At 57.8% G+C, this 19,662-nt stretch overlaps 1 protein-coding gene across 1 annotated transcript; it reads left to right on the top strand.

Annotated features, from left to right (window-relative positions):
* The first annotated feature begins 1,474 nt into the window (after nucleotides 1-1,474).
* Ehd2 (EH domain containing 2) lies at nucleotides 1,475-18,122 on the top strand. The gene is made up of 6 exons (XM_076837409.2): nucleotides 1,475-1,581; nucleotides 3,037-3,518; nucleotides 3,983-4,080; nucleotides 8,118-8,530; nucleotides 12,750-12,914; nucleotides 16,400-18,122. The coding sequence occupies exons 2-6, from the start codon at nucleotides 3,115-3,117 to the stop codon at nucleotides 16,949-16,951; spliced, it is 1,632 nt and encodes a 543-aa protein (XP_076693524.1). The 5' UTR covers nucleotides 1,475-1,581; nucleotides 3,037-3,114; the 3' UTR covers nucleotides 16,952-18,122.
* Nucleotides 18,123-19,662: the final 1,540 nt, after the last annotated feature.

Here is a 19,662-nt window from a genome sequence, read left to right as displayed (position 1 = left end):
ACCCTAATTATGTACATTATTGTAATCAATTAAATATTTTCTGTGTAAATATTAAATAGTTTATAAATTACAATTTTTGCTGGGACTGGTGGCCACACCTATAACCTCAGGAAGCTGAAGCAGGAGGATCACAAGTTTTAGGCCATCAGTCCGGTCTCAGCCTCCTGAGTAAATTTGTTTATTTTTAATAAAAAGTGACTGTGTGCCAGGCACTGTTCTAGGCGTTGGGCGCCAACTATAAATACGTTGGACAAAATCCTGCCCTTGGGAATCTGACACTCTAACTGGAGGGGAGGGGATTGAAAAATTAGTAGCACATACAGACTGGCCAATGGTGACAAGGGCCAAGGTGGGAAATCAAGTAGGGAGGGGGACAAGAGTGCCAGGGGCTGGGTGGGGAGTTCTCAGAAGAGGCCATTGGAGCAGAGATTCAAGGGAAGTGATAAAGGCCTCTAGATGGGCAGCTGAGGCACAGAGGAGCAAGGTCCCCAAGGCCTCCTGTACGGAATCCCAGAGGTTCAGGGACCTGGAGAAGAGCTCAGCTCTGGATGTGGATGATAAGTATTGATGTTTCTTAAGCACCTACTGTGGGCCAGGGGCGCTGCTAAGTCCTGAACAAGCAAGTTTCTAAATTCACTTCTCTGGGCTCCACTATCTCCTCTGTAAAAGGAGGGTAAGGACACCTGGTCCCTGGGACATGCTGAGGGGTCCGTGAGGTCACTTAGAGAGCTTAGAGCCGCCCTGCACAACGGAAGTGCTCAGCTGGCTGGAAGGAGCCTCTGGCCTGAGTCAGGCAGGGCGCCAGAGCCTGAGCACAAGGCAGGGGACCACGCAGCGGGAAAGCCCTGCCCTGGGGGCTGTGTTCTCCCGAGGGGGACAGCCACAGAAGAACCCAGAACAAGCTTAGTGGTTGTCAGGACGGTGGAGAAGAATAAAGAGGCGAGGAGGAGTAAATGGTGGGCACTACACGGGGAGATGAGGGAGGGCTTCTCGGAGGAGGTGGCGTTTGAGCAGAGACCTGAAGGAGGGGAGGGAGGAAGCCATGCAGATCCCTGGGGACAGAGGCGTCCAGAGAGAGGGCACAGCACCGGCAATGGCTCTGAGCTCGAAGCTCTGTGCGCTTGCTTGAGGATCAGCGAGAGGAGAGGGAGAGGGAGCCGGAGGCGAGTGCAGGGAGGGCCTGGGGGACTTTGGCTTTGAGCCGGAGGGAATCGGGGGAGTTGTGAACCGCTTCACGACCTCGAGGTTTAAAGCAGTTTTATTCGTTGGCAGTACTATCCTTATGCCATGGTAGAAGGAGCCAGAGATCGTGGCCGGCCCGATGCCCGAGGAGGAGGCGCAATTCGAACCCGGGACTGGCAGCCCGAGGGGCCGCCGCCGCGCCAAGAGCGCGCTCCCCAGCCCCCGCCAGGGGGCGCCAGAGGCCGGCGCGGGTTTGGGGGGGGCTCGTCCCGCCCCCCGCCCCTCCTCCCGGCCGCTCGGGCCCCACCCGGCTCAGGCAGCAGGACAGACCCGAGCACAGGCCGCTCCGGGCGCCTCCGATCCCCGCGGACCCGCAGGACCCAGCGCCAGCGCCCGTCGGTGAGCACTCGCGACCCCCGCGCCGAGCCCAGGCTGCCCCGGCCCCGCGGCTCCCTGGCTCGCGGAAACCGCAGCCCTGCACCCCGCCACGGGCTCTCCGTGTCCCCAGCCCTCCAGGCTGTAGCCGTCCGACCCTCCCGGTCCCACACTCCTCCTCTGGCCGTCGCAGCCTCCCCGTGGCGGCCACCCCAGCCGCTCAGCTCCAGATTCCCTCCTCAAGCCGCCCCCCACTGCCCTCTTCCATGTCCGTCCAACTTGGTCCCTCTGCCACCAAGAGCGACTCTCCTGCCTCGCCAACCCCAAAGCCCCTTGGGCCAGCCCAAGCATCCTCCTCGGACGGTCCCCAGCGGCCTCCCAGCCTAGGACACCACCCAGGGCCCCCTCCCTCGGCTCCTATCCCCCATCGCCGCTCCCGCCCGCCCTTGCCTCTCCAGCCCTGCTTCCCCAAGTCCTCTCCCTGCTATCTCCCCCACTTTTTAAGTGTCACTTTATGAATTTGCTGTATTTGATTTGCAATTAACTACATCCTAACTACATCTTTGGTTAGTGGGAGTCCCTTAGAGTTGGGCCCTGTGTCCCTGCGACATGCCCCTCCCATCCCTTGGCGCTTCCTATGGAATCCAGGCTCTGGTGCCCTCCCTGCCCCAGCCCCGGGATCAGTCCTCTCTCAAGGAACCACCACCACCCCCCCCCCCCCCCGGGTCCTTTTCAGTATTTTCGACTCTGATCTGAGCAGAGCTGGTGCTCTGGAAAAGTTAGTTCAATTGTAAGCATCTACTCTGACCCAAGATCAAAACAAAACAAAAAGAGCAAAACCTGTTACCAGTGTCCTGTCAGGAATAAAGAGGGGATACACCCAGACCCTACAGTCTGATCACAGGGCATGGCGTGGCTGTGGCTTTGGAGACGCCTTCTCCCCCTAACTCAGACCCTCAGACCCATCATAGGAGACCTGCTCTGAAGGCCCCCAGACCTTTGAACATGCTGTCCCTTTCCTAAGCCACTCATCCCGCCTGTCCCTCGTAAAAGCAGCTTGAACACTGGCCCTGCCTGATCTTTACTGACCCACGGTGATTCTCATGCCCTCCCCAGAGGCCTGGCATTTCCTGGGCACCCTGAACTGTTGGTCCTCACTGGGGCTCTGGGTAGGAGCCAGCTGGTCTCTGGCTCATTTCTGGGCCACATTTCTGAAGTGTGGAGGAATTCCAGTGGAAATGCATCAGAGGGAGAAGACAGGAAGAGAAGAAGGAAGGTCTCAGGAAGGCATTTCTCCCCTTTTTCCACCCCTCGTTCTTCCACTCTCAATTCCCCTTCTTCCACCATACCACCATTAATCTCTCCCTCCTCCCAGGCTGGCTCTGTGATCCTCTTCTTCCTCCTGACCCCTGCCATCCGTGCTCCCAGCGCCTCCTCCTCCACCATACTATCTACCTTCGGTTTGCCTTCTCCCTCCAGGCAGTCCACCATCAACCCCCTGTTCTCCTGCACCTTCGAGTCGCCCCCAGTGAACCCAGTGGGCAGCGAGAAGCCACCATGTTCAGCTGGCTGAAGAAGAGCGGGGCTCGCGGCCAGCAGCCCGAGGCCATCCGCACAGTGACTTCGGCCCTTAAGGAGCTCTACCGTGAGAAGCTGCTGCCCCTGGAGGAGCACTACCGCTTCGGGGCCTTTCACTCCCCGGCCCTGGAGGACGCCGACTTCGATGGGAAGCCCATGGTGCTGGTGGCCGGTCAGTACAGCACGGGCAAGACCAGCTTCATCCAGTACCTGCTGGAGCAGGAGGTGCCCGGCTCCCGGGTGGGGCCCGAGCCCACCACCGACTGCTTCGTGGCCGTCATGCACGGCGACACCGAGGGCACTGTGCCCGGCAATGCCCTGGTGGTGGACCCCGACAAGCCCTTCCGAAAACTCAACCCCTTCGGGAACACCTTCCTCAACAGGTGCGATGGCCGCTGCCCGGGGTGGGGCACCTTCCATACCTGCAACTGGGCTTCCCTCCCTTCTCTCTGCTGCGGTCTCCCCCTTCCAGCTCCTTCCTAGGGCAGCAGCCGCTAAGCCAGCCTGCCTGGTTCCAGTCCTTGCTCCCCCACTGGCTAGCTGGGCAGCCTTGGGCAAGAGACTTAACCTCTCTGTGCCTCTCATGCACATCTGAAAAATGGGTTTGACTATAGTTTCTTACCCCCCAGGGGGAACTTGAAATAGCTCTGGACTCAAGGCAAGTACCCAGAGACCCTGAGCTTGGGATGTTTTAGATATCCTTCTCCTTCCATCTTGTCCCTCTTTCCAGGCCCCCACCCCCACCCCTATGCCTGTTTCTCCTCTGCACAGTCTGGACTTCCCCTCTTACCTGTCCTCTCTCTCTCTGCCTTCCTCTGAGTTGACCCCTGGCCTTCCACTCCCCCAGGTTCATGTGTGCCCAGCTCCCCAACCAGGTCCTGGAGAGCATCAGTATCATTGACACACCTGGCATCCTGTCGGGCGCCAAACAGAGAGTGAGCCGGGGTGAGTGAGCAAGGCCCTGGGAGGAGGGAGGCGCCCGCAGAACCCTGGGTCTGAGGGAGGGGACTGGGCCTGGACTCTGGGTCTGAGGGAGGAGGCTGGGCCTGGACCCCTGGGTCTGAGGGAGGAGAGGGCTGGGCGGCCTCCAGGACTCTGGCCTCTTGGGCTGGCTGGGAGAGGCTGGGAGTCCTCCATGTTGGTGATCTGGAGGTTGGGCAGGCGGGAGGTGGACACGTGTGAGCAGGCAGGGGCCACATGTCTGGGCGGGTCAGAAGGAGGGAGAGGGAGAGATGAAGGGGCCCGGCGGCGGATTCAGAGCCACCTGAGAGAGCCTGGGCAGGGAGGCTCTGGGACCCTGGATCCCGGCACCTCTGGGCCACAGATGGGGCAGAGAAAGGGGCAGGGAGGGGACTCTGGGCCGGGGCCAAGGCCGGGGCTGGAATTTATAAACAGCTGTGCGGGGTGGGGGTGGATTCCAGCGGGGCCTGCTCAGCATCTGCGCCCCGCCCCCGCAGCGTCTCTGTTCCCCGCTCCCCCTGGCCTCGGGGGGCCGGGAACTGGGGCAAAGGAGGCCGCAGTGTGGGGCAGAGGGGACCGGAGGCCCTGCAGGAGGCCGGGGCGGGGCGGGCGCGAGCGGTACCGTGTCCCTGGCCGCCGTCCAGGGGCGGCCCGGGGGAGCCTGAGGGCGCGCAGGGGAGGATTCCTGCGGCTCCACCCGGGCCGGGCCGGGCGGCGGGAGGGAGCGGGTCTCCGCTCAGAGGCCGTGGGGCGAAGGAACGGGAGGCTGCGTGCCGGGCCGGGTGTAACTGTGTGCGTCCTGGGACAGGGTGGCTGGGCGTGGGTGGCTGCCAATGACTGAGTGTGGGGACAACGTGTTACAACCCAGGTCATGACTCTGAACTTGAGTGGTTTGGTGTGTGTGCGCGTGTGTCGGGGAATCCGTGTGTGCCTGAAGGTGTGACTGGCTGTGACTTTGAGGGATCCTGCAGGACTGGAGAATCGTGGGATCCCCATCCTTGTACCTCCCTCCAGGCACTTGTCTTGGAGAATGCGTGTGTCCCGGTGTGTGTCTGAGAAGGCTTCTGGCCCATGTAGATCCTTCAGCCTGCATCTGGAAGGCGTGAGATCGTGGGTCCCAGTCGGCTGTGTGTGCCTGTCTGTTGAGAGGCCCGGGCCTGTGTGTCTGCACTGCATGTGACCGTGGCTGTAGGATCCTGGTAGGGCAGAGGGATTGCTCTTGCATTTCCTCATCTGGGATGTGGGGTCACAGGGTGCTAGCCTCCTGATGTGCTGTAGATGCAGTGAGCGCCTTCTGTCTGCTATCCAGTTGTGTAAGTGTGTTTGTGAGTGTGTGTGCAGGAGTGTCTTGTGCAACAGTGTGTGGTTGTGGCCATGTGGATGTCTTTACATCTGGGAGGCTGTGGGGTTGTGTGAATCTGTTGTCACTGAGGGCAGTGGGTGTGCTGGTGTGTGACACATGCTGTTGTCTGGGTCTGCTGTTGTATGTGGGTCCCACAGTGTCGTTGTGATTGTGGGAACATAAGTAACTGTGCAGTTTCCGGATCATGAGTGAGACATGACTTGCAGTTTGTGGCTCTGATTGTGTGGGGCTGTGTGTGCTGGTGTGTGCGTTGATGTGTGTGCATTGGTGGGGGTGTGGCTACCTCTGCGGGTAATGTCTGTGAACACACGTGTGTGTAATGGTAGCTGAATGGGGCCTTGGGCCTCAGATCTGGGCTCTGCTGCCTTTAAACCCCAGAAGCTTGAGGACACCCCTTATCTCTTGCCTCGGTTTCTCCTCTGTGAGGGCACGATGATGTCCCTTCCTAGGTTGTCAGAAGGTTGAACAGGTCACGCAGGCAAAGCACTCAATGTGTGGCGCACAGTAGGAGCCTGTAGTGGAGAAGAAGGACGGTTCCTCTCTGCCACGTCTCATTCCCACACTCCTGGCCCCCACACCCCGCCCGGCCTGCCCCATGAGACACACTTTCCAAATCCGGGCCAGTGTGTGTGGACGTTGGAGGGGAGAGGCCCAGCTGCGGTCCCTCCAGCTGGCCCTTCCTCCCTCAAACATGGCTCCACCCCACCCGAGGAGCTGTCCAGTGAGCAGCCTGCCTCCTCCTGGGCAGGACTGGCCCCAGTACCAGCTCCCCAGTGGAGCGTGGAGGCCCATGGGGCTCTGGCTTGTTGTCACTGAGGGCATTCATTGGGTGTGCTGGTGTGTGTGCACATACACTGATGTCTGGGTCTGCTGTCAAATGTGGGTCCCACAGCATCTTTGTGACCTCCTGCCTGGGAGTCTCAGTGAAGTCCCAGAGCGTCTCATGCCTCCGTTTTCTCATCTGGAACGTGGGGTCATAGGAGAGCTAGCTTCCTGCATGCTGTGGACCGCTGAGCTCCTTCTGTCTGGGAGAGCAGGCTCAAGCCAGGAAAGCCAGTGCCACTCCCTGCAGGTCCCCTCCTCCAGGAAGCCTTCCCTGACTGACTGCCCTGATCAGGCCAGGCGCGCTCCAGGCTGCAGGGATCCCTGGATTCCCCCAGTTCCAGCCTCGCCATTTGGTGAGGTCCACATCCTCAGTGGATGGTGGGCCTGTGAGGGCAGTTCTGGGCTGCCTCCACCTCCCCCACAGAGCAGCAGCTCAGAGGATGGTTCTAGAATGACCCCCACAAGGTCTGACGAGCCCCATGACTAAAGCTTGCTGAGCACTTCCTCTGCTCCCAGCGCTGCTTTGTCTTTAATAGTTTTATTGAAGTATAATTACATGCCAGAAGCCAGAAGCTCATACACTTTTTTTGTGTGTGTGATGCTGGGGATTGAGCCCAGGCCTTCACAAATGCTAGGCAAGTGCTCTGCCATTGAGCCACTTCAGCCCTTTAAAAAACTTTTTAGACAGGGTCTCCCTAGGTTGCTCAGGCTGGCCTTGAACTTGAGATCCTCCTGCCTCAGTCTCCTGAGTGGCTAGGATTATTGGCCTGTGCCATTGCACTCAGCAGGCTAACCCATTTAAAATTTTTTTTTTAGTTGTCAATTGACCTTTATCTAATTCATTTATATGTGGTGCTGAGAATCAAACCAGTGCCTCACACAGGATCGGCAAGTGCTCCACCACTGAGCCCCAGCCCCAACCCCCAAGCTCACCCATTTTTAGGTGTACAGTCTGATGCCAGGCACTATCTTCCCCATGTTAGCTCATACATATCCTTTTAATCTTCACAATAGATCTATAACGTAGGTTCTATTGTGATTTCCATTTTATAGAAGAGGAAACAGAAGTCCAGAGAGGTTAAGTTACTTGCCTAAGGTCACATAGCTGATGGGGTGGAGCAGGAATTCAAATCCGGGTCTTTCTGACTGCCAGGTCAGGGGGTCTCAACCATTTCTTTCTGCTCTCCAAGCTTTGCTTTATGGAGAACAAAGTGTCAACAGCGATGGTAAGAAGAGGTGGATAAAGAAGTGAATGGAGTGGTGGGAGGAACACAGGGGCCTGTGGGGATGGGTGCGCTCCAAGGGCGGGAAGCTTGTCTGCGGCATCCCAGTGCCCAAGACCCGCTTGGCTCAGTTAGGACTCCCAGTAAATACGGCTCAACAAAACAGAAGTAGGTAACATTTGCCATGGCAAGAACCAACCAGCAGAACCATAGTCAGTGGACTGTGGGAGATCTGGCAGACCCTGGGGAGGGACCAGAAAGCTAGGAGGCTTGGGAGACTGGGCGTGTCCACAGTACAGGGGTCTCTTATTTTAATGAGCAATGCAGCCATTCCAAGGCCCCCCACAGCCTAATGAATGAATGAAGAATGAAAAGCAAGCAGGGCTGCGGTCTCCAGCAACCAGGTATCTTGAGGGGCTGGAGCCACAGCGATGGCTGGGTGGAGGGTGATTCTGGGGGGAGCCAGAGTGGAGCCACAGGCCTGGCGCTGTTGGCCATTTCGTATAGACCAGGATTTGGAGAGCTAACAGCTGGACATCTGTGCAGTCCACTATCCTACTTTCTGGCTCGAGGGTGGGGTCTGACGTCTGCCCGCGCCCCCCAATCCCCAGGCTACGACTTCCCAGCTGTGCTGCGCTGGTTCGCTGAGCGCGTGGACCTCATCATCCTGCTTTTCGACGCGCACAAGCTGGAGATCTCAGACGAGTTCTCCGAGGCCATCGGGGCCCTGCGGGGCCACGAGGACAAGATCCGTGTGGTTCTCAACAAGGCTGACATGGTGGAGACGCAGCAGCTGATGCGCGTCTATGGCGCGCTCATGTGGGCTCTGGGCAAGGTGGTGGGCACGCCCGAGGTCCTGCGCGTCTACATCGGCTCCTTCTGGTCCCAGCCGCTCCTGGTGCCCGACAACCGGCGCCTGTTCGAGCTGGAGGAGCAGGACCTCTTCCGCGACATCCAGGGGCTGCCCCGCCATGCCGCGCTGCGCAAGCTCAACGACCTGGTGAAGAGGGCCCGGCTGGTGCGGGTGAGCAGTGGCAGGCCACTGGCCTGGCCTCCCTCCCTCCTTCTCTCCTTCCCAGGCTGCTTGGCACCAACTTAGCACCAGGGCAGTGAGGTGGATCATTCTGGAAAGGGGCAGAGGGTCACTTCTCTACCTTGAGTTTGTACTTTGCAGCTCCCGGCTGGTCTCCTCCGTGGTGTGCCTTCTTCCATCTCCCACCACCAATCTGGTGGTCTGGTGGCTGGCCTTGCTTGTTTCCAATTCCTGTCCCCTGTCTTGGAACAAAAGCCGACTCCTCAGGTGGCCCACAGGTCATCTCCTCCCGCCCTTCCCCTCTGTCCTCACCTCATTCCCTTCCTGGCTGCCTCTACCCTCCCTCAGGGTCTTTGTACTTGGGGTGAAGTCCTAGAAGCCTCACCTCTGGCCTCTGTGCCTCCCTCCCACTGGGCTGTCCTCACCGGTTGCCTTTCAAGTCTCTGTTCAAACTTCACCTTCTCAGGAGGGCCCTGCCGCCTCCCTTTCAGGAACACAGCTCTGGCCCTGCAGGTTCTGCTTTAGCCTTCCCACCATCACAGCCTCCCTCCATCAGCCTCACTGGGGAGTCTGTGTTCACTGTCTGCCTCCTGCCTCCTGTTTAAGTTCCTGGGAATCAGGGATCTTTGACTTCCTCCACTCATGTAGCCGCAGTGCTAAAACAGAATTGCTCAGGAAATATTTGTCGAATGAGGACACTAGACAGACCCACAAATTGAACAAGGTGTCCTCTGTGCCTGGCCCTCTGCTGGGCAGTCCTGGGGACACAGTAATGACCAAGGCAGTTCCAGCCCTGCCCTGCTGGTTCCCCCGAAACCCCAAGGCAGTCCCAGGACTTGCGGGGATTCTGGGGAAGAGACAGACCCATCCCCAGACAGTGACAGGCCAGCAAATCAGGGGTGGGGCCAGACGAGGAGGGCTTCGTGGAGGAGAGGGCATTTGAGGAAAAGTGTCTGTGTTGAACCCAGTGGAGAAAGTGTGAGTAACCCGGTTTGAGCTTGGGGAGGTGGCTGGGAGCCAGAACACCTGGGAACTGGTGGGCTGTGCTGAGGAGTTTGTGCTTGGTCCCAAGGGCACGGGGAGCCATGGAAGGTGAGAGTTGGGGAGAGGCAGGGTTCCACTCAGGCTGCCTTCTGGAGGGCGGTTGAAGGTGGGTGTGACTTGAGGCCTGCAGACCAGGGAGGAGGCTGGAGGAGCCAGCCTGGTCAGGCCTTGGGGAGGGAGAGGAGAGCACAGAAACTGGTGGAAGAGTGATTTTGGAGGCCAAATGGAACACTCATAGGCGAGGCTGCCAGGGTGGAGGCGGGGTAGGAAGCTGGCAGCAGGGCAGCCGGGAAGGTTGAGGTGCTGGGGAGCTGAGGTGTTGGTTTGAGGAGCAGGGCCGGGCGAGTCAGACCCTCCCTCCAGGAATCCTGCCTGGAGCCTGCGGAGCTCTCTCTTCTCCCACCAGCTCTCAGTGGCTGTCAGTCTGTCTGTCTCTCCAATTCTTTCTCTCTCTCTTTCATCCTTTCTTTCTCACCCTGACTCCTTTGCTCTCTGCATCCTCCCCCTTTTTCGGCCTCCCCCGTCCTTCTCAGCCTCCGGGTTCGTCCTCGTTCCCTCAGGTCCCTGGGGGAAGCAGAGGCGGGAGCTGGAACCCAGGCGCGGGGACCGAGGGGCGGGGCGGGGCCGGACACCTGGTGCCCCCGTCAGGCAGGAGGCGGCTCCGGAAAGGCGGACAAACCCCGGAGTTCGACCCGCGCCCCGGCCCAGCCCGCCCTGCACCTTATCTCTTCCTGGCACCTTCCCCCGCTTCCTCTCTGGAAAAGCCATCAGCGACCTCCCGCCAGCGGTCTCCCTCTGGATCCCAGTGGAACCGCTGCAGGCCCCGCCCCCTCGCCCCATTGGCCCGCTCTTGTAGGCTCCACCCACACGTCTGGCCACACCCCTGCACTGATTGGTCTCTCTGGTCCATAGGCCACACCCACCCCTCAGCAGGTTCATCCCTGGCTCCCTGGTGCGCTCATCTCCTTGGGGCATGGAATTCAGGGTCCAGTGTGACTGGGCATCACTGTGCCATGACCCCACGCCGTGTCACGCCCCCTCCACACCCCCTCCTCAAGAATGATTTTGCCATATCTGGCCACCGACAGCTCACATTGTCTTCCTCCCTTCAGGAGCTCTCCCTGTCCCTTAGGGGCTCTTGGTAACCGTCCCCCACCGGCCACTTGCTCGGGCTCCCCATCCTTGCCAGGTGCCCGGGGGAGTCCTCCGGCCCGCCCTTAGGTTGAACTGGTAGCTGCTAGAGGGGGAATTCCAGGTGCTGTGATTCCTGAAGCCAGGATCTCAGGAGGCCAGGTTCTGAAGAGGGTGAGATGCTGGGAGGGAAACCTTAGACAAAGCTGAGCGTCCACACTGTGCTCGGACACTCTTCTAGGCCCTGGAATACAGCAGAGAACAAACGACATTCCTTTTCTGGAAGAATGACAGCTTAGTGGGGAAGCAGACACTGAACAAGTGACGCCCAGGAGAGGGAGGCTGGTGAGGGACTGTAGTAGGGGGGGGTCTGAAGGAGGGGATGTGGTGAGCTGAGTGGCGATCTGCAGAGAGAGCATTCCAGGCCCAGAGTACAGCAAGTACAAAGGCCCTGAGGTAGCAAATCCCAGGTGGCTGGAGGAGACTGGGTGGTGGAGGGTGGGAAGAAATCACTCAACCAGCTGGTGAAGACTATCACTGAAAGTTTTAATAGTTGAAACCTGTGATTCTTTAAAAACATTTTTAATAGCGTTCTTAAAAACTTTTTAATTGTTGTTTCTGTTTTGTGGAACTAGGGATTAAACCCAGGGGCACTTATGTACTGACCTATATCTCCAGCCCTTTTTATTGAGACCGTCTCACTAACTTGCTGAGGCTGGCTTTGAACTTGCGATCCTCCTGCCTCAGTCTCCCAAGTCACTGGGATTACAGGGTGGCCACCATACCAGGCTATATATTTGTTTTTCATTTTTTGCAAATCACTTTAACATCTGGCTTCAAAGGAGACAGCCTGATTCTGCTCTGTTCGAACATTCCATCAGTCTCAATGTTAGACATCTTGTAATTTTTTAGAAACTTCACTGTCGCTGGGCAGGGTGCTGTACATCTATAGTCCCAGTGACTCAGGAGGCCGAGGCAGGAGGGTGGAAAGGTTGAGGCCACAGCAACTTAGCAAGACCCTATCTCAAAAAGTAAAAAGGGCAGGGGATGGAACTCAGTGGTAGAGCACCCCTGGGTTCAATCCCTGATACAGAAACTAGAGCAAAAACCAAAAAGTCTCAGGAACAAATGGCTATTTATTTATTTATTTGAACCCAGGGTGCTTTACCACTGAGTCACATCCCCAGACCCTTTTTGTATTTTACTTAGAGACAGGGTCTTGCTGAGTTACTTAGGGCCTCCCTAAGTTGCTGAGGCTGGACTTTGAACTCCTGATCCTCCTACCTCAGCCTTCTGAGCTGCTGGGATTACAGGCGTGCACCACCACACCAGCCCCAGGTCTTTCTTGACTTTTTGAGACAGGCTCTCTTCTAGTTACTGAGGTCTTTCTAAATTGCTGAGGCTGGGCTTGAACTTGTGATCCCTCTGCACCACTGCACCTGGCGATTTAGTATTATCATTAAAATAGTTTGGGCCATGGGAACCTCTGAAAGGGTCTTGGGGCCCCTAGAGTTCCCTGGAGACGTTTGGAGAATTGCCCCATAGGGCCTCATCAGCTAGGGCAGGAATTCTGAACGTGGATGAGAAGCAGATCAGGCCTGGTGCTGCCTGGCGGGCAGGGGCCGCAGGGGCAGGAGACCAGGCAGGTCAAGAGGGCTCCTCTTCTCTACAGGGGAACCGCTTAGAGTGACAGTCTGGGGTTGGGCCTGGATTCCACATGGGGTGTCAGGGTGCGGAGCAGGTGAGGAATGTCGAGGAGGCCATTAGCTGAGGCTAGAGCTCAGGGAGAGGTCCAGGCTGGCATGTGGGAGTGGACGGCTGGAGGGGAGCTGGAGCCTGGGAGGGTGGGGATCGCTTACAAGAGAGGGGAGTCCAGGGGAGCCCCGGCTGATAAGGCAGCAGGGCTCAGAGAGGCTGCCTGGCCTGCAGCAGCCGCACCCCCCCCCCATGGGTTAGGAATGCAGACCCCCAGGCCGCGCCCTGCTGGTCACCTCCCTGTGGCTGCCGGGGCTCAGGTGAGGATGCTGCTCCGCAGGTTCATGCGTACATCATCAGCTACCTGAAGAAGGAGATGCCCTCTGTGTTTGGGAAGGAGAACAAGAAGAAGCAGCTGATCCTCAAGCTGCCCGTCATCTTTGCCAAGATTCAGCTGGAGCACCACATCTCCCCCGGGGACTTTCCCGACTGCCAGAAGATGCAGGTGGGAGGCTGCCCAGGGGATGGGGGGTGGGGGCGGAAGTTCACCTCCAGTGTGCTCTAGAGAGGGGCCTGGAAAGCTGGAGGGACCTTGGCAGATGTGGGAAAGTCCCCTGCACATGGGTCCATGGGAGCATGGCTTCTGAATTAGTCTGATGGATCAGGAGAAAACCCCCAATAGGGTCTAGGGCTGCTTTGGTGCTGTGTGAAGCCCCCTTCTGTCTTATTTCTCTTCCATGCCTGGCCTCTGTCCTGAGAAACCTCATGGTACAAAACAACTGCAGAAAGTCTAGACATTGTATTTACATTCCATCCAGCAAGAAGGGAGGGAAAGGAAGAGAAGGGTACAATCACTCTCTTTAAGGACACTTCCTGGGCTGGGGGTAGTTCAGTTGCAGAGCCCTTGCCTAGCCAACATGAGGCCCTGGGTGTGATCCCTAGCACTGAAAAAAAGATCTTAAGACTGAATCATTGATTTTATTTAATTTTAACTGGTTTAAATACCCACACGGGGCCATGGGCTACCATATTGAACATGGTAATCCTAGAAATTACACGAGCAACTCCTTGCTCACATCCACTTAGCTGGACTCAGTCACAGGGCCGGGGGCTGCTGAGAGCATGGTTCTTCCTCTTGGTGGCTGATGTCAGGTACAGTCAAGGGATCCAGCACCGAGGAAGAAGGGCAGAATGGACGTCGGGGACCTGTGGGGGCTCCTCACGCACTGGGGGAGTGCTGGCAGGGATGTGGTGCAGCCTGGGAGGTGGGTGGGCAGGCAGGAGCCGGGGTGTGGGGACAGGCTGTGCTCAGGGAGGCTGGGCTAGCCTCTGCCTGGCCTCGGTTCTGAGGCTGACTTTGACTGTGACTTCTGAGGGAGAGACAGTTGCAGCCTAGACCCCAAAGGATTGGGCAGAGTCCCCACTGGCCACCAGCAGCTCAGTGACCCTGGCCAGGTGGAGCCCCATGGGAGCCTGAATTTCTTCCCCTGGGAGATGGGCACATGCCCGCATCAACCTGGTCACGCTGAACTGTCTGCCCGCCCTGGCCCAAAGCTGGGGCTACATCTGGGCTTCTCAATGCCTGTGACGGACATTGGGGTGGACGATTCTTGGAGGAGGGGGGGCGTGCACTGCAGGAAGTGGAGCAGCCTCTGCCCAGTACCGCCTCCTCAGCTCTGTCCCTCAGAAATGCCTCCAGGTGCCAGGTGAGGTGGCACGTGTCTATTATCCCAGTCACTCAGGAGGCCAAGGCAAGTTTGAGGCCAGCCTCAGCAACTTAGTGAGACCCTGTCTCAAAACAAAAAGGGCTGAGGATGTGTCTCAGTGGTAACGCATCCCTGGGTTCAATTCCCAGAGCCAAAAAATAATAAATATTTAAAAAGAAAGAGAGAAATGTCCCAGATGTTGCCAGCTGTCCCCTGGGGGGACAACATCGCCCCTGCTTGAGAGCCACGGGGCTGGAGGCACAGCGGCTGCCCAGCACTTCATCCAGAGGAATTTGTTTGGCCTTCCCTGCGTGTGTTAGTCGGGTCTTCCTCACTGTGACCAGAATACCTGAGACAAACAACCTAGAGGAGGAAAGGGTTACTTTGGCTCAGGGTTTCCGAGGTCTCCATCCACGGCAGCTGGCTCCGTTGCTTGTAGGCCCGTGGTGAGGCAGAGCACGGCGGAGGGGCGAGTGGCCAGGGAGCAGTGAGAGACAGGCTGGGAGTGGGCAGTATGAGATATAGTCCCCAGGGGCCACTCCCTTCAACTAGGCCTCCCAATATTCCCACCCCCCCACCCCCGCCCAGCCCCGGCCACCAACTGCCAATGGACTCATCCATCCATGAGGTCAAAGCCCTGGGGATCCATCACTTCCCAAAGGTCCGCCTGTGGACACTGCTAACCTGGGGACCAAGCTTCAACACATGATCCTTTGGGGACATTCAAGAGCCCAACTATACCACCATGCTCATGTCATCACCCCTGTTTTACAAACAGGGAAACCAAGCCGGGCATGGTGGCTGCAACTTGGGAGGCTGAGGCAGGAGGATCAGAAGTTTGAGGCCAGCCCTGGCATTGAGGGAGACCCTCTGCAACTTAGTGAGACCCTGTCTCAAAATAAAACATTAAAAGGGCTGGGATGTGGCTTTGTGGAAAAGAGCCCCTGGGTCCAATCCTGGGTATCAAAGTGAACAAAACAAAACCATGGAAACCAAGGTGAAGCCACTACCCAAGGCCACCCAGCTTCTAGGAGGTGGAGCTGGGTGTCCTCAGATGGCACTCCCCCCACCCCGTCACAGCCCTCTTCCTTTGCAGTCACACCGGGAGCCACTCTCCTGGGCTCTGGAAACCAGCATGGTGCATGCAGTGAGTCGACCTTGGCCGAGATTCTCCTGGCGCAGTGACTTAGGGTTCCAGTGTACAATCCAGTGACCACACACACACAGCTGCTCCAGAGCAGAATGGCCTGGGCAGAGCGCAGGTGTCCCAGGATCCTAACCCTACCACCCAGGTTGGGCACCAGTTACTCAGCTGCGCCCTGTGGTACAGTGACACGGTGGCAAGAATTGGAAAAGAAAATGCTTTTTTCTGGTACTGGGTGAAGCCGGGGGGATCTAGCACTGAGATCCACCCCCAGCCCTTTCTATTTATTTATTTTATTTTATTTATTTACTTTTTAAGTGTTTTTTTTTTTTTAGATGTTGATGGACCTTTATTTTATTCATTTATTTATATGCAATGCTGAGAATCGAACCCAGTGCCTCACACATGCCAGGCAAGTGCTCTACCACTGAGCCACAACTCCAGCCCCCTTTTATTTTTTATTATGAATCAGGGTCTGGCTAAGTTGCCCAGCCTGGTCCTGAACTTGGGATCCTCCTGCCTCAGCCTCCTGAGTCACTGGGATGACCGCTGCTCCACTGTCCCGCTGAGTTTTCTTTTTCCTTCTCTCTCTCTCTGAGATGGAGGTCTTGCTGTGTTGCACAGGACTGATGGAATTGACTTTTCTTAACTTGCAAAATGGTGGGGTGCTGGCCGGACTCCTCCGGTGGAGTGGAGGGTGGGCAGGGCTGGCAGGTGCCCTAAAATATTGAACTCCTCCTCCACCATCTGGTGAAGGGACACTGCTCTGACTCATCAGAGGGCCCCGGGGACTCTCTTGCTCAAGTGTCTTCTGGTTCGGGGCTGGTTTGGTGCTTCATAGAGCTGAGAACCTTGTCCCTTTCTGTCTTTTCTTCCATGCTTGGCTGCCAGGTCCAAGAAACCTCATGATATGAAATAGCTGCAGAACCTCCAACCCTTGTCTGCATTTCAGCCCGCTAGACTTGGGTAGGGAAGAGGGGGTGGGAGTGCCCAAGCAGAAAGCACTGTTTGGATATTCAAAAGCTTCTGCAGCTATTGGGGAAGAGCTGGTATTCAGTGCTCCCAAGCGTCCTCAGGCCTGCACCCCAAGGGCCTAGAGAGGGCTCCCCCACCTCTCAGTGTTCCCGCTCTCCACTACAGGAGCTGCTGATGGCACATGACTTCACCAAGTTCCACTCGCTCAAGCCGAAGCTGCTGGAGGCGCTGGATGAAATGCTGACCCACGACATCGCCAAGCTCATGCCGCTGCTGCGGCAGGAGGAGCTGGAGAGCACGGAGGCCGGGGTGCAGGGCGGCGCCTTCGAGGGCACCCACATGGGCCCATTCGTAGAGCGGGGGCCTGACGAGGCGCTGGAGGACGGCGAGGAAGGCTCGGACGACGAGGCCGAATGGGTGGTGACCAAGGACAAGTCCAAATACGACGAGATCTTCTACAACTTGGCACCCGCCGACGGCAAGCTGAGCGGCTCCAAGGCCAAGACCTGGATGGTGGGCACCAAGCTGCCCAACTCGGTGCTGGGGCGCATCTGGAAGCTGAGCGACGTTGACCGCGACGGCATGCTTGATGACGAGGAGTTCGCCCTGGCCAGCCACCTCATCGAGTCCAAGCTCGAGGGCCACGGGCTGCCCACCAACCTGCCTCGTCGTCTAGTGCCACCCTCCAAGCGGCGCCATAAGGGCTCGGCAGAGTGAGCCCGCCACCACCCGCAGGCCCTCCCTCCCACTTGCCCTGCTGTGGCTCCCCAGCTCCAGCCGGCTGCGCGCACATAATCCTCTGGCCCCGCCCTGTCCGCACGCATCCTACCTGCCCACCCTACGCAGCTGCAAGGACTGGAGTGGGGGCTTCCTCGGCCCACCGCCAGACACTCTAAGCATTTAGTGGAGTCCAAAGGGAGTGGCAAGGCTTCTCTACACCCTTCCCACCTCGACCCTCACATGCACCTGGGCACCTCACACGAAAGCACGCAGGCACCCATCTACCCAACGTTCATTCAGATATTTATTGAGCACCTACTACTTGCCCAGCCCTCATGGAGCTGACAGCCTCAGGAGAGGGTAGATACATAGCCACACAAACACATAATTGATTCCAGGTAGGACCCCTTGTCCCTCTCCATTGGTGAGAGACCACTTGGTTGAAGTGACAGATAAACTTTCCCTTCTGCCCCTATTCCTCCTGCCCAGCCAGAACCCTCCCCCACATCGTGTCTTCAGGTGTTGGGACCACTGGGGGCTTAGAGAGGAGACACGACCCCTGCTTCCTCAGATGGACCCTTCTTCAGCCCCTTCCTGTCCCCAGGAAAGCCCGGAAATTCTGATTCCCCAAATTTCTTTAATAAGGATCCTGCAGCACGTGGAAAAGCCCTTTCAGTCGGTCTGTTCGCCTCCCCCCAGACTGTACGCCCTGGAGGTACTTTGTCCACTGCCCACCTGCCCTGGATTGAAAGGCCCAGCCCGGCCCTGGCCCCCGCAGGCTCCTGGGGTTGAGGACTGCAGCATTCTAGTCTCTGCCCCGCACCGGGCTCAGTCCATACTTCAACGTAGCCCCCACGATGCAAAGGCCTGGGGGCTTTCCTGCAGCCCCTTTTCAGGGATCGTGGGGAGCGATTTCTTGGTGCTACAGCCGTCCTCCCCTCCCTCCCCAAGGGGCACCCCACGCCCTCTAGTGCCTCCCCCGCATCAGGGATCGGCCCTGGTGGGAAGCCCCGCGAAAAGGACGCGGGAGAACCAAACAGCTGGAGAGGGCGCTCCTCCAGGTGGCTGGCCACGATGCGCGCGCCCACCGTCGGCCCCACCCGCGCTGGGAGGGCCGAGAGCCAGACAGTGTCCCCCGTAGAGCGAATAAAGGCAAGGCTTCTTCCTCTGCCGGAGTCGCGCTGTCTCGGGGCGGGGTGGCCCACGCCCCTCCAGGGCAGCGGCGCCCAGGGTGGACTCGGGGTGGGGAGGCCCTCGTAGCTCGCGGGGTCGGGAGGGTCCGTGAGTCAGCGCAGCGGAGCCCGGTGACTCAGGCCCGGGCTGGGGGCCAGCCCTGCATATTTTCCGAAGAGAAGTTACTTTGGGGCCCGCCCCCCCCCCCCCCCGGGACATCCCTCTCTCCGCCTCCCGCCGCGGGGCCTGGGAACCAGCGCCGGGCCTGGGCTTGTGTGAGTGCGCTCTTGGGCACAACGTGACCCTCGCCTGCCCGGGCAGCCGAGTTGGGCTGGCACGACTCGGGTACCCAGCCTGCGACACGGAACGCCAGGGAGGGGCGGGGTCCTGCGGCGAGCAGGCTGCCAAGGACCACCTGCGCGCGCTCACGCCCTGGGGATCGGCCCGCGCCAGGCATCGCACCCTGTGCTGTCCTCGGACGCACACCCAGGCCACACCCGCCGCACCCAGGACACGCTGTCCCCGCTCTCCGCCCGCCCACGCGCGCTCAGTTTTGTGGCCCTCGGCGCCCTCTGGCGGAGTCTCGGGAGCAGGGCAGTTTGATTTCCGAAGCGGCAGGTGCGTGCTCGGGTTTGGGGGGCACCATTCAGGACCTGTCACCTTCCAAACACTGTGCGCAAGGATCTGGTTGCGTTCCACTGTGTGACACCCCCCACCCAGTCGCGCTTTACCTCTCTGGGTCTTTTTCATTTATGACTCAAGAATGGCTTTTTTTTTTTTTTTTTTTGGTACCGCGATTGAACTCAGAGGCACTTAATCACTGAGCCACATCCCCGGCCCAGTTTTGTGTGTGTGTGTGTTTTTTTTTTTTTTTAAGAGACAGAGTCTCACTGAGTTGCTTAGCGCCTCCCTAAATTGCTGATGCTGGCTTTGAATTCGCGGTCCTCCTGCCTCAGCCTCCAGAGCCAATAGGATTACAAGCGTGTGCCACAGCGCCCTGCAAGACTGGCTTTTATGAAGCTTTGGATGGTTGCAAGGACCCAAAGGCCTCTGAGCTTGTTTTATTATTTGTAAATAGCAAATATGAGTTGATTATTAGATTAAGTCTCAGGGGCGATAGCTAACGCAGATATCAGGCACAGTCTTCAATGCTTTACTTTTTTTTTTTTTTTTTTTTGTGGTGCTGGGGATTGAACCAGGGCCTTATGCATGCAAGGCAAGCACTCTACCAACTGAGCTATATCCCCAACCCTTGCTTTATGTTTTTAATCTTTAGAATAATCTATCATCATCGTTCCCATTTTATGGATGATGAATGATCCTGAATCTGTGCTTCTAGGGATCTCGCCCCATCCCTCTTTTGCAAGGCTTGGGATTGAACCTAGGGCCTTATACGTGTTAACTAGGGATCTGGATAGTGTATATTTTGAACACTCCTTGAATGTTCTGTGTTTCCAGCCTTGACAATCCTAAAACTATTTGATTTTCAAGATTCTAGGATTGGAACATTAAGAGGCCAAAACCTGAGATTGCAG

The sequence above is a fragment of the Callospermophilus lateralis genome, chromosome 18 (assembly GCF_048772815.1).
Source record: "Callospermophilus lateralis isolate mCalLat2 chromosome 18, mCalLat2.hap1, whole genome shotgun sequence".
NCBI lineage: Eukaryota > Metazoa > Chordata > Mammalia > Rodentia > Sciuridae > Callospermophilus > Callospermophilus lateralis.
Note: the sequence above shows the minus strand (reverse complement) of the source record. Positions and strands in the feature narration are given on the sequence as shown.